This window comes from Lygodium microphyllum, chromosome 14 (genome assembly GCF_053477565.2).
Source record: "Lygodium microphyllum isolate KBCC chromosome 14, Lygodium_microphyllum_v1.1.10, whole genome shotgun sequence".
NCBI lineage: Eukaryota > Viridiplantae > Streptophyta > Polypodiopsida > Schizaeales > Lygodiaceae > Lygodium > Lygodium microphyllum.
The window spans coordinates 3826956-3841804 of record NC_141148.1 but is presented as its reverse complement, the minus strand read 5'-3'; the positions used below and the strand labels follow the sequence as shown (position 1 = coordinate 3841804).

Below are 14849 nucleotides of genomic sequence, written 5' to 3'. Positions count from 1 at the left end.
TATCTAGCTACAAGAGAGTTCTAGCTCCACTAATTGATCTAATTTTGTTGCTTATCTTTTGTTTTTAAAATTAATTGCTTGCAGGTGCCCTCCAATTCAGCAAGTCAGCAAAAATGATTGACAATGATTTGGAGGGGATCCACAGGGGATCACAAAACAGGGAAGGACAGATCCACCATATCACCATCCAAAGTCGAGCATCAAGTGTGCTTGGTGGGGATATACAGGATGAGATGGCTGGAAATTTGGGGGGGCGGGGAGGGACTGGACTGCTGTAGGGGAGAAAAGACAAGCGATAACGCCTGGTCAAGCAAAGAGTGGACTTGTGGATACTAAAAGAGAATTGTTCTATACTAGCCAAAAAGAAACAGATCCATGAAGATCATCATCAAACCAAGAAGTATGCAAACAATAAGAGGATATATAGGAGAACATGCATCTTTTCCATCCTGCTCAAAGTATTTTAGATTACTTAGCAAGGCTCTTCTTTAAAACACAAAAGATCAGAAACCTGACCAATTGCAAACTAGTGTCGTGCAACCATACATCTGTGCAACATACCTGGACCATCTTACAGTATCTTCCATCAGTTTTCCAATCTTTTCACGCTTCTCTTCCACAAAACGGCGGCATATTCCTTCAACATTTGTTAGGTACACACGGACTAATTCTCTTCGATACTGGCAATCCAAACACCTGAATGGACGATGAGGATTTTCCCTGAAATCCATGCAAACAGCAGAGCAATTTTGTCACTAACATTGTGACATGGCACTTGTCAGTAATCATCAGGCAAAACATTTATGGATACTTAACAAAATCGGCTCCTATATTGCTAAAACGTCTCAAATGACTGCCTCCTAATTGGTAGGAGAATCCAAACAAGACTAAAGCACAATGATGAGCCAGTGCGAATAAAGCATATTGTTTAAACACGATATGCTTACAGTCCCCCTTTTTTCCAACCCAAAGGAAATACACCACCCCAAAACTATTGACAACACAAAACTCTCACCTCACAGAGTTAATCAAATGCACAAACTCATTATGCAAAAGAAAGAGACCATTTGAACTTCAATCGATGTTAATCAAACAGTTGCCACCCAAATCTCAGAAGCACCAGCAACTTTCAGCTTTCAAACTTCCAGCTTTTACATTGTCCTCAATTTCGTTTAGGTAAGCTTCCTCAACAACCAATATATCTTCAGACTCCATTCAAGCTCCATTCAATTTCGTTTAGGTAAGACTCCATTCAAGCTTCAGTTTAGGGGTTCAAACTATCATCATGATGAATCAAGTTGTGCACCATCATTTATTACTTTCACAGTCATCTGCGATTACATCCATGGTACTCATCCAGCCATTGCGAAGCATCCTCAACCCCAAGCATCACCAAAAACAGAAATCTGGAGCAGACAATGGATTGTTGGTTGGTTTATGGGGCCATCTCATGTCAATCTGCACACTCACTCACTAGCATCAAAATTCTTCATTACTTCACAAACTTCCAAAAATTTGGCCATTCTATATTGGCACTCTAACACAAAAGGATCTGGAAAAGGGTTAGTACGTCCTACAAGCAGTGACCTGCATGTCATACACTAGGCAAGGGGCTTTTGCAGTTTTACTTTGATATTGCGCTGACAGATTCTTAAATTATATGCCAACCAGTTCCTTATGGCATCTCCTAGGCAGGGGGCTATGTTAGAGTTGTTGCCTAACTCCTTATAAGGCCCACCCTATAGCCAGAACCCATTGTTTTTTGTTTAGTTGCAAGAGAAATAGTGAAAGCCTCAGAAAATGCACAAGACATGACACACAAAGAGAAAGAAACTGTTGGATTGGCTTGAACTACCTGCTTTATGAGGAGCAAACTCGCATAGCATGTGAGACCAAAAACAATCAAAACTGGAGAGAGATACGCCATTAGGCTTAAGGGCACATACATGGAATCAACAAGGTACAAATGGTTGGCACTGCATAGTCAAAAATCTTAGATTACAACTTAGGTTGTCGGCAGATCAATAGGTGTAGTAGTTAAGCAATAAAAAAAGTGCCCACACAAAAGTAACGAGAGGAGGTTTAAAAAGATAGAAAGCATTTGAGTAGAGCAATTTTCTATTAAATTCTCCCTCACACATCATCTACCCAAAAAGGATAAAGACAAAGGCACATTGTCAATTAAGGAGACATTTCTACAACAATTGCCATGCAAGGTTGTCTCCATACGTGGTACAAATTGATCGGTATGGTGCAATATGCATTAGTACGATTTCATACGAAAAGTTACAGCATTTTTGGCCACACCCCTCCCCGCCCCCTTTTTTCCAAGCATCAACCTTCCACACACACACTCTCTCTCTCTCTCTCTATCTCTCTCAAGCCTACACTTCTCTTATTTGTATGATCATTTATATATGATGTATCCAATCCCATCTATGTATTTAAAACTTGTACCATAGAGATTTTGGCATGTTACCCTCAAGTAATCATCTTGTAGACTCTAATAGCATTGCTATTTAGACTTTACAAATTTATTTTATCATATTTAGTCCAAAATACCCAATATGATTTTTTTCCATACTAATATCATACCATGCCTTATAAAATCTTAAAATACCATATTTTGTTGTACGAAACATTCTGTACCTGAAAACTATGCCATTTCAAGCTATCAAGTTGTGCCAAGTAATAAGACTAACTATGAGTTCAAGATTCCCACCCTAAACCCAAAACTCACTATTGAAAAGGAAGAAAGCTAAATAGAATATACTCAAATAGTTGTACTCTACAACCATGTAAACCTTACCTACTCTTTACAAAACCATGATATAATCTCCTAACTAAAATCTCCAAATGACTAGGAGGTGAGCCCATAATTGTCAGGTACGAAAGGTACGGTACGATAAAATACAGTACTAATTGGTACCTTATGATTTTATAAGGTACGGTACGATATTAGTACGAAAAAAAATTAAGATGTTTTTTTAAATAACAAAAACCATAAATCATTAAATGATAGATCATAGAATACATATTTAAAGTGAAAATAGCCATTTCATTACAGAATAAGAGGAATACATGAGGGTGACCATCGCGGTCGCATGGGCTAAGCAAAACATGCGATACAACTATAGTCTTGTATATCTGATACAAAAAAAAAGAGAGACCTATGTCATATGAAACTATGATGAGGCATCACTATTATCATCATCATCATCAAAACCATCTGAGTGCTCATCAAGAGAGTCTAAAGATGACTCCTTGGCATCCGATGATGAGACACACTCATACTCATCCTCACTGATGAGGTTACCATCATCATCAAATGATGGCTCCCTAGGTGGCGGTTGTGTAGGCAAGGGGGGGATGTCATCATGAGGCACAGGATGTGAGCTACTAGAGCCCTGCCTTACATATGTTTGCAAGCCACTCAAAGCACCCCTCCTTGATGATGGAGGGCGTCGAATGCCCATGCCCCTGCTACCACCTACTCGAACTCCTCGCCCACGAGCACGCTGACTGCGAGTGTCAAGGAGTATCTTCTTCTATAAGCTCTCTATAGAACTCTGTAAAAATGATCTCCTCCTTCTCCACCACCTCCTTATGTATACTAAAAAGAGTGTCGCCCATCAACTTGAATGTATCAACATTCACCTACACAATGCAGTGATGCACGTAAGATTAATCATTGTAAATGCTAAAGTCTAAATTGTAAAGTTTAAAGTTTCAAAGTTCAAAGTTTAAAAGTTGAAACAACAAAGATATTATGGTTAAGTGTTTAAACTTTACCTGCTTCGGACTACCCATGCTCATCATAGCCCTCATTATGTGTAAGTTAGTGCGGCAATAGACTAGCCACTCTAACTGTCGTGTGCTAAGCCGATTGCAAATCTTTGTGTGAATGAGAGAATAGGCACTCCAGTTTCTCTCACATGCACCCGAAGAGCAATCCTGAGCAAGGACCCTTATGGCTAAGGGTTGAAGGGTCTCTAGTGCGTATCCAAAGTTTTGCCACCAAAATAAAGGCTTCACAAGTGACTCTCCTCCAACAAGTAAGAGAAGCAAAAGCCACATACCCTCTCTGATCTGCACAACATCCTAGCTCCTCTAACACTTCATTGTGGTCATCCACAAGGACCAGACGAGTCAAATAAGCAAGCTGGTCTGAACGGAACTCTCTATCATCCATGACTGTCAGTGACTTGTAGGCCGGATGTACCAATGCGGCAAAACCATGGGCAGACTTATACATCCACACCCATCTCCTCTCTACTATCTCTAAAACATGTGCACGTTGTGTCTCTGTGATCATTGTACAAGCACGTGCCTCCGCCAATGCCGCTCTAAAGAAGTGAACGAGAAGGCCCATGGTGGACCCTCACAATCACTCATACGTAACACCCTGTAAAAGGGAGTCACGACAACGACAACGGCACAAACTTTTTACCAAAACTGCTCATTAAGGCACAAGCGATGCATGGCTTTGGCCACCTCTATCTCAAGCTCATCCCACTCATTCCATAGAGTGGACATCATTGTCTGGCGCAAGGTGGCGGACCACACCTCATAAAGGCGCTCTAGCAATAACCACATGTGAGCAAAGCGAGTTGAAGAAGGCTTCTTCAACTCCAGTGTGCTATGCTCACAATACATCGCAAGCACCTTTAGCTTTACTGTGAAGAATGTAACAATTGATGTAGCTTTGCGGACCACCCTCTTTACCCACTTGAGCTTCCCAATGTCCTCCATGAGCAAGTCCAAATAATGACTTGCACATGCAGTCCAAACAATCATAGGGAGCGCGGCCTCAAGCAAACGACCCATGCGCCAACAATTCGATGCATTGTCGGTAACAACTTGCACCACGGTCCACAATTTACAAATTATAAGTTATATATAAATCAAATTTCAATTATAAATCATGATATTATCATAATGAAAGAAAGTGAAACAAAATTTAAAACGCAAATTGCAACGTATACCTTAATGATAGCTTGTCAAATGTGGCGGTAGATGAATGAACCCGTTGTTTTTCTTCCCCTCTTTCCGATATCTATGGCCCGCAAAAAGTAAGTGCCAAGTGGACATGAGACGAGTATATTGATGATGCCCCGTTTCTTACGATCACTCCATCCATTGGTGAGAATAGAGCAACCATATTTTATCTATGCAGCCCGAATAGGATCAAGGGCTCTATCAATCCTCTCCTTCTCTTCATCAATATTTCTTGTCCTCATGTCATTGTATGTGACAACGATCCATCCTTCACATGGACCCACATTGACAATGGCTTTTACCATCTTCTTCCATTGCTCTTGCTTTAGGACATTAAATGCAAGATTGCACTCAATCACCGTGCGTGCAATTTCAATGTCCGCAAGTCGTTGCCTTTCTCTAAGAAAGGCAACCGATCCACGCACATGACCGGGAGCTTGAGAAGAGACGATTGTCTCTCCGGCACCACATGAGCCTCCGCTCTTTGTCTTTTACCAGAGCCGAATGCAGATGTGGAGCCCCCACCACCAATGGTAGAGGCCTCTTCCGCATCGATTGAATATACGCCCACATTGAATGCTTCCTCGTTAGTAGGCATAGGAGTTGGTGCCCATAAGCCACTTCTTCCTCCTCTTGTGGATCCCCCTCTCATCTTGGCGAGAATCTCCTCCGCAATGTTTTGAGGGATCTCCTTGCATGGAGCAACTCCCCCCCTCCCCCCCGTCTTGGAAAGATGTTGGAGAAGTCGAGTTGCACCACTTGTATAGCACTTCTCACAATACTTGCATGTCCAATGGTGGGAATTGGACGTCTTTGTGTCCCTCTCCACATGGATCGCATGCAAATTGAAGGCCTCGTGCTTCTCACGAGTCATGGTACCGATAACGGATAAAGAGGCCCGAGAGAGAAAGAGAGAGAGATGCTTGAGTCTCAACTCTTGAAACTTGGGTCTTGAAAGTTGAAAGGGAGGGAGACTCGAGAGGCCCGAGGGTTGGGGTAAAGTTGAAAGAGCAAGAGTGAGAGAGAGGGGATGGGAGATGAGAATAGCAAATGCTTTGATGAGGGGATGGGAGATGAGATTTGAGAATGGCAAATGGTTCGATAGGGTGCGGGAAAGAGGGGATGGGAGGTGAGATTTGAGAATGACAAATCAGAAGTCCATTCAAGAATCAAGATCCAAGAGAGGAAGATGAGAATGGTAAGTCACAAGTGCTTGCTGAATTGGTGTGGAAGCATGGAGGAGAGGCACACCTTTTGTAGATGAGAAGGGTCAAAGTTCAAACAGTCAAAGAGGGGTCAATGGTCAAAGAGAGGGCTGCTAGCTAGAAGGAATCCAAAAAGGGCTGGGGAGGGGAGTGCATGGCTGGAAAAGAGGGTGGCATGAGGTATCCAAGGCTTTCCACCCCCCAAAAAGTGCCACATAGGCAAGCGGAGTAAAAGCAGGGGTGCAGGAAATGCGGGACACATGATCGATGACGCGCAGGCGACGTGGCCCAAATAGGCCCATAAAGTCGTACGGATACGTACCGTATGGTACCGTACGAATCTGTCCATACAACGTACGAAGGCAACTATGGGTGGGCCTAAGAAGATATGCTAGGGTTTACACTAAGAAAACACACAATGTATAAACATAACTAAAACACAATAACTCAAACAAAAACACAAACAGAGAAGAAAGGTAACTCTGAAGTAAATGAATGAATGTGAGCACAGAATGCGCAAAGGCAAAGCTGTCCCACACCCGAGGGCTCTCACATAGCTGGGCCAAGAGAGAAGTCAGAGTGTGACATCCATTGGAGATGGATCTTGAGTGTTGTAACCACTAGTTGAACCAGAGATGATGCAATAACTAACACAGCAGCAGGCTGGAAACCAAAATACAGCAGCCTTTGGGGCAGGAGAAGATAAACACAGCAGTGTACTGCTTGAAAATGATGGCAGCTGATCACAGGCAGCAGGGATGAACCGGGTGATAGTTGGAAGAGGTAAATTAAGACAGCCTGCAAAACAACAAAACACAAGCCTGAACAGATCATGGATGAGCTGGATGCAGCCACCAAGGCAGTAGGGCTGGGCTGGACGTTGCCTGGTAGTAGGGCAGCAATTGCAGCAGCTGGTCCACCTCTTGTAGAATGAACAGCAGCTGGAAAGAGGGTGCCAGAGGCTGAAAAGAGTGACAGCGGCGGGGAAGACCTGGACAGCCACATGCTAATGAAGACTTGACAACTAGAAGGAGCGGGATGCTAAGTGATTGAGCACACCATCTATTTATAGATGAGGAACCAACCAAATTGTGGGAGTTTGCTTATGGGACACGGAGATTCTTTGCAGCATTAAAGACCTTTGGGACTGTTTAAATGACTTCGATAAGGTTTAATATGAAATGCTCCTTTTTTAGTTTAATAGCGCCAATACCAATGACAAAATAGGGCCTTTTTTAGCTTAATAAGGCCAATACCAACGACAAAAGAGAGAAAAACCTCAGTCCTGGGCGTTGGAGTAAAGAGTTGGGGAAGAGAGATTAAGCATTTTTTCCGCGAGCCAAATGCAAATTCCTAGAGGCCCAACTACAATGGCAACGCCAACATTTCATGCAAGCATACTAAATCTGGAATTCCTGTCACGGCAAGCATAGCAGAAGTGGAAAACCCCCAAAGCAAAATGTAGCTTGCTTTGATTCCTCCAAAAATTTGATGAATGATGCAACCACTGCACAATATAAGTTTTTTAAGATCACAATTTTACTGACAACACACTTTTGAAAGCTGCCTCAAAACCAGAAATTCCACCAGCTCAGCTTGATTTCAGACAAGTGTTAGTTTCTTTAAGATCTCTCTCATTTTATCTTGCATTGAGAACAGAGAAAATGTAACATGGTGAGATAGAAAGTTGCAACTGTAAGGCCACAGTAGGAATCAGCTGAGACTGATAAGCAAGACTGCTCTACAGGTACCACCAGAGGATTCTACGAGAGCAACATCATATGGCGTGTACAGAAGTCCAGTCTTTCTGTAAACTCGCTGCATATGTATACATAGATGTGTACATCCTACATATACATGTGTTCATGCATGAGACCAAATTTGAGAGCATACACAACAGTACAAGAAAAAGGTAAACCTTGAAACACTTAGGAAGAGGGATCAAAGGACCTTCAAACTTAACATGAATATGCACGGAGCAAAATTAAACAAAACAGGTCCCATGCTCTCAACCCAACATAACGCATGTAATAACTTTCCAAAAACAATCTGCCTTCAAGAGCTGATGTTAAACAAAAACCAATAGCCATTCTCCGATTGTTTGTTCGGAACTCAGCCTTCTCATATCATGCGTGTTCATTTCTTAGACAGACACCTAGAAAAATTCTCTCATTGTTTATTCAAAACTCAGTTGTGTTGAACTCATGATTTAACAGCTTGTACTGCCTGTTGGTTTTGCACATATCATGCATGTTCATCTTAGAATTTAATGGCATGCCCTATGCTATCACAATGACTCTCTCAGGCTCTCTGCATATACACTTGACTGCATTCATGCTTGAGCTTATTCACACCCATGCAACCATTTTGTGTGTAATGTTGAGCCTGTACTATCATAACGACTCTCTGTGCACTTTCAATGCCTTAAAGCTTAAACATATTGAGCAGCCAATGCATCTATTTTATGTGCAAGGTTGTGTGTGGGTGTGTGGGTGTGTGGGGGTGTGGGTGCGTGTGTGTGTGTGAGAGAGAGAGAGAGACTCAAAGTGTTGGTCAGACTGTCTTGCCCGCGCTTAACTCTTTAATGATATACCAAATATTGAGGAGGAAAAAGGCACAAACACAGATACATGGACCATATATTGGGTGAAGAAAAAGGCCAATAAGGCATGGCATTTACATGAATCAGCCCCCATTCAAAGCAAAGGAACTATAGCATGAAGTTTGCTGATTGGGGATGCACTTCACCAACAAAGAATGTCGGATAGAGCATGCTGATCTTGTATACATGCCAAGAATCCACCAGTCATACATTTACTAGAAGCCTAGACATGAGTCATGTTTGGTCCTATAGTTCAGCCATCTGGAGAAGGGAAGCTGATGAGACTATCCACACAGCTGGGTCTTTGGACCGCCCTGTGCTGCTCAGCATCCTTCACAGTTCAGGTTGCTCTTTGACATCCTGCAGTGCTAGAGACTTTGGCATTTTCCAGGCCAATAGTGGAGTGAGGGACACATTCATCACTTGCCAGGTGTGGTACTTTGGCAAGTATCATCATATGCCATTTGGCATTTTAATCAAGGAGCACCCTAACCCTTGGATTTTGGCTCTTTCTTTAGTTCCTTTGCAGCTCTGAGTCATTGGGCTTCATGATGAGGGACACCCACCCTTCTTAATGTGTAAAAGGCTCTTACAAGGTCAAGCAACCTCTATAAGTCCTCCTTTTTCCTAGTTAATAAATTACCCATTACAGGGTCAAAAATACAGCTCCACACAAAATAATAAAACAACATCCTCCATAAGAACGGGAGTCCTAACAACAGAGAGAAAACAATAAGACCCTACTCTCCATGAGAGTGGGAGTTCTAATAACCCAGTAAAGCTCACTTTAGAAAGCATATTTTCTTTAATGAAAGTAGTCTTAGCAGTTTTCACTCGGTATACACTGCAAACACAGATGCTGTATGGAATGATGGGACAGCAAGCTTGATTCTTAGAATCAAAATTTATAGAAACCTCTTTTATAGGGTACTTTAAATGAATGAATTTTTTCCTTTGAGCAGAAAAGTTATCCAAATCAAACCTAGTACCTAAACTTGTCCTGAAAGTAGAAAAAAGCATACTCAACCTGATCACTTGCACTTGGGCCTTGATAACCAACGTGTCAGCCACAATGAAGCCATCCAACACTTTAGAGAGCTCCATAAATTTCTTCCATCCCCAATCATGCTCCTTTTTACAAAATCGATGCAAAGTATCTGCATTTCACAGTTCAAAAGAGAAAAAGGATAAGCCTTCACTGCTTGTCCATTAGTTTAGATCATAGCACAATAGGCATCAAAGCTTTCAAAAAACCATAAAAGACATATGCAAGCCAAAAGTAACATTACACTCACCTTTCATCTAACACTAATCTTTCAAGCCCATTGCAAATTGAAGTAAAGGTGACTTGACTAATGTTCATAGTCAAATAGACATGTTGCCAACTCTCAATACAGTAAGACTGATTACCTGACCATGAAGGCCACTCGCAAGCGCCCCCCCCCCCCGCCACGTCTAATCGCGCCCGCAAGATTCGTCGTGCTGACGTAGCTGCCCCCCCCCCCCCCCCGGCCCGGGTCTCAACATCTTGCGATAGCCTGCGCCCCACCGATCCCCCCTTTCCCCTCCGCCCCGACAGTTCACCGCCCCCCCCCCCCCACAAAACCAACGGCTTCAACTGCCGTTTTCGCCTACTCCGCCCTCCCTGCCATTCCGTCACCCCCGCCCCCTTGCTAGCCCCCCCGACCCCCACCCACCCTGCTGTCCCCGCCTCCCCCCCCATCCACCACCCGGGAGCAGGTGGGCGTGCAATGCCCCCTCGGTAGATCACTCCACAGCCCCCATTGCCCGCCCCACCCAGCAGGACTGTAGCCCCCCCAATCCACCACCCGCGCCACAGACTACCTCTCCTAAGTCCCCACACCCACCTCCCTCCACATCCCATGCCCCCCCCACTGACCCTGGCCCACAGCCCCCCATTTCCAGGTCCACCAGCCCCCCCCCCCCACCCGCCATGTACCTCCGTCCATCCCTCGATCATCCTCCCCCCCACCACCACCCCTACCGAGCACCCCCCCTGATCTGCACCTGGTTCAGGCGATCCCCCCTAGACCCACCCCCCCTCCACCCACAGGAGGTGATAAGCCACACACGCCTACATCCTCTTTGCACCAGCAGTCCTCCCCCTCCCATACAACCACCAGCTAATCCACCCCTGCCGCCCGTCACACTTTCCCGAAACAGGCACACCTGTTGCCACACGAGTTCTTCCGCATTGGCCCATGGTCCTACTTGAGAGTTGCGAAGCGCGAAGAGTTCCCACTACCTCTAGACGTAGGGATCTTCATGGTTCGTAAGTCAAGGAGGGGCAAGGTCCATCTACTAGCACCACCGAATGGACCAAACTATGCCTTTTTTCTTCAGTCCTCTCACTCAGGGGAGTGGACGACGACACAGATAGAGGAAGAACTGAACAGTCAGGTGGCAGACCACACCTTCCAGTGGATGGAAGAAGAACGACTAGCATTGTTTGCATAGCAATGGCATGGTTGCATGATGGATATTAACTGGTGGGGTGGTGCCGAGGTCCCTTACCTGAGCATTATCTTTCGAGCCCCTCCAAAGTGGAGAGCTTCAAGGGATGTGATCGAGTGGCCCTTGGCACAAGCGGCCCGTTTCTACCAGTGCACAGAGTCTCAACTCTCAGCATGGCTGATAGATGCATTGATAGTACCACCTCGAACTTCTATCACCCCTATGGTCTGGCCGAGGGTCACCATGGGGGATTGGAGTTCGCCGTCCAGACCGGCGGCAAAGCGTACTTGCATGCCTCATAGCTTCTCTTCATCAGCATCCTCCACACCGAATAGATGCCTATTCGGTCAGTCATAGGTTTCCCCATGAGCTTACACCTTGCATCTTGGAATGTGAATAGCCTCCACTGCAGTGGGGCACGTGGTTCCAGGAAATTGATTGTTCAGCAGGAGTTGCAACCTACCCTTGCCGAACGGATCGACATCTTATTTCTACAAGAGCATAAGCTCACCCCCACCCACGTCAAGCCGGTAGGAAAGGTACTCCCAGGCAGCTCGCACACTTACAAGGAGCACGCCATAGGTCCCCACGGCAAGAGTGGAGGCGTATGCACCTCTATTGGTCCGAGTCTTACTGCTTGTGTACGAAACCACAGGACAAGAGTGGCAGGTAGGGTGCTATGGATCAGATTGGATATTGGGGACTCGTGCCTTGGAGTCCTTAATATCTATGCCCCTACGGAGGTTAGGGCATGCAACAGGTTCTGGGTGGAGATCGCGGAAGGACTCCCAAAGGTGGACTCCTCGATTGTTGGAGGAGACTTTAACAACCTAGAGGCTTTGGAGGACCAGCAAGGCAGAGGGAGAAACTACTAGGGCATGGCCGGGGAGGAGCAGGAGGCATGGGAGGTCTTTCTACTAGCAGTAGGAGCACGCGATGCCTGGAGAGACCCTACCTTCCAAAGAAGAGAGAGGTCGTTGGACTTCTCTTAGGGATACAAGCGGCTAGGTGGAGTCCTGCTTGAGAGGTTGGACAAGTTTTATGTGGGAGAGTGGGGAGGCTCTCAAGGAGGCCAAATTGGGAAGTTAGCGGGCACCATGTTGTCTGATCATTGCACGGTTCTCTAGACACTAGATGCCCCAACATCTGCCCTAAATACACGATCTTGTCAAATCCCTAACTCGATCTATAGGAGGGAGGAGATGACGAGGCAGATAGAGCAGATTTGGACCAGAGAGTGGGGCAGGAGGGGCCAGATCACAGAGGAGGTTGCAGACGTCCTAGCTAAGTCGAGCAGAATCTACCAAGATACAGCCATACAGGCCAAGCAGTAGAGCTGGGAGGAGGAGAGAGCACTCCGGCAGGACCTTGCAGCCACGCAGAGATTATTACAAGAGGCACCAAGGGATCCCACTCTCCACGCACAGGAGGTGTGTGCGCGAACAGCCATTGCTGGCCTAAAGGACAGGCGCTCGAGTTCTCTTTCCACGCCTCAACAACTTTCTGGGCGCGGAAGGGAGACACGATGTGCAAGGAGTTTTTCCAAGTGCACCAGCCTCACACCTCAAGAGAGCAGATACGCAGCCTCCAAGATCAGTATGGGAGGACCCGTTCTAGCCCAGGCGAGGTGATGGAGATTGCCACCGACTACTATAGTCGCCTCTTCCAGCAGGAGAGCCTCAGCTAGAGGAGAGCGATGTAGATGGCTGGACTGGGATAACATCATGTCCCTCGTCGCAGGGGAGATGGGACGCTTCCTCCTAGCCCCCTTCATAGAGAAGGAACTAGAGGAGGCTTTCCATACACAAGACGGGAAGAAATGCCCGAGAGAGGATGGCCTCTCTAAGGCTTTCTTCACTACCGTCTGGGAAGTGGTGAAGGACCCCCTCTACTGATGGCCTTTCAAGAGATTTTCACTTCAGGACACATGCCGGGGAGTCTTTCGGCAAACCTTATCAGTTCTCCTAGCGACGGCCTGGTACATCGCCTCGTGTTGGTGCTTCTCCTCCTCCTATGTAATGCAGCTTCGCCGCCTAGTGCCGAATTTTCTTTGGTCCGGGTTAGATGGCTTCAAGGATTCCAAGGCCAAGGTGGCATGGGCGACCATCATACGACATGGGTCAGAGGGAGGGCTTGGGATCATAGACCCAGAGTATCAGAGTATGGCCGTCTTGGGCAAGCTAGTTGTCCGCGGCCTCACACTGAGAGAGCAGACCAGGAAGGTCCTATTGCAGGAGGGTCTTCAAGACTATAGACCGAGGCTTGGCAATGAGTGGAGGCCGTCCCTGAGATGGATCTTCACATCAGCCCAGATCACCCCCCCCCCCCAAATCACCCTTCCTACGCAGCTTCCTCCGCGTGTGGCAGGGCCTCCATAAGGCCCTAATCCACGGCCCCCCAGGCTACCAGGAGAAGATAGACCGTCAGCCGATGATTTGAAACCCCCAAGTCACACACTGGGAAGGGGCACAGATTGGCGAGCACACCCACATCCAGTGGGCTGGTTGGGAGGCTGGCCCGGCTCGTACCATCAGGACATGGCGGGAGGTGTACAGGATGGCGGCGGACAAGGAGGTGCTGCAGCAAGTATCAGGCTGCCAACGAGGAGTGGAGCTGAGGAGAAGAGAGATAGACGCAGCAATACCTCAGGAGTGGCTTGCTCCCCCGATACGAGAGCCGATAGAGCCCGGAGAGGTATGGGCTGCTAGGTTTTCACCAGCAGGCATCCCCCTACAGGTGGCAGGAAGAGTGGGTGGTGCTCCACCTGGGACCTTTTTCACAATGCAAGAGAGGGGACGTCTGGCTCTTAATAGAGGGCAGCAAGACGAGGGGATAGCTATCCTTTCATGGAAGAGGATCCGGATGGTTGGCCTTCAGGGGAAGATATGGCGGATGGACCCTTTGGTCTTTTGGCAGGAGCTCAGGGAGTGGCGCCTCTGGATCTGGGAAGGAAGGCCACTTGATGAGCTGGAGTGGGATCCGGGAGAGTGGCTTTGGCCGACCACTGTGGTCGCCAAGAAGCCACCGAGGTTCCTAGAGTACTATTGATGCAGGAGAATATGGATTGGGCACCGTTACGCAGCACGCACTGGGCAGAGCACAGCATCACGGAACCGTTCTGACGGACCTTTTGGCGCAGCCTATGAGACAGCTGGAGGCCGAGGAGGGTATCGTATTTTTTATGGCTGGTGGCACATGGAGGCTTGGCGGTGGGAAGCTGGCTTGCCCAAATACAGATGGAGAGAGTTTGTAAGTGCTGCACACAGCAATCTATGGAAACCCCAAAGCACTGCCTTTGGTCGTGTGAGGCGGCACAGCTCGTGTGGAGAGGAGTATGCCGCATCCTTCGCCGCATAGCACCCAACCTTGGATGTATCTCTTGGGGAGCTTTCTGCTGGCAGGCGCTCAGCCAGGGCCGTCACCTTCTCTATGAGGCCGGGATGCAGGATATGATATTCATTATCGAGGCAAGGTCTTGCACAGTGGTGGATTTAGAGGCTCTACCCATTTGCCAGGTACTAGAGCCCACAGCAGACCGCTCTAAGATATGGGAAATCATAGGGAGTCTT

At 46.7% G+C, this 14849-nt stretch overlaps 1 protein-coding gene across 2 annotated transcripts in view; it reads right to left on the bottom strand.

Annotated features, from left to right (window-relative positions):
- Positions 1–14849, bottom strand: part of LOC148025268 (uncharacterized) — a 104465-nt gene that overhangs the window by 26230 nt on the left and 63386 nt on the right. For both annotated transcript variants that reach the window (XM_087692270.1, XM_087692271.1), the window contains 2 exons: positions 9833–9962; positions 562–720 (listed from right to left, as the gene is read on the bottom strand). In XM_087692270.1, coding sequence (XP_087548396.1) covers positions 562–720; positions 9833–9962 — 289 coding nt within the window. The remainder of the gene's footprint in view (positions 1–561; positions 721–9832; positions 9963–14849) is intronic.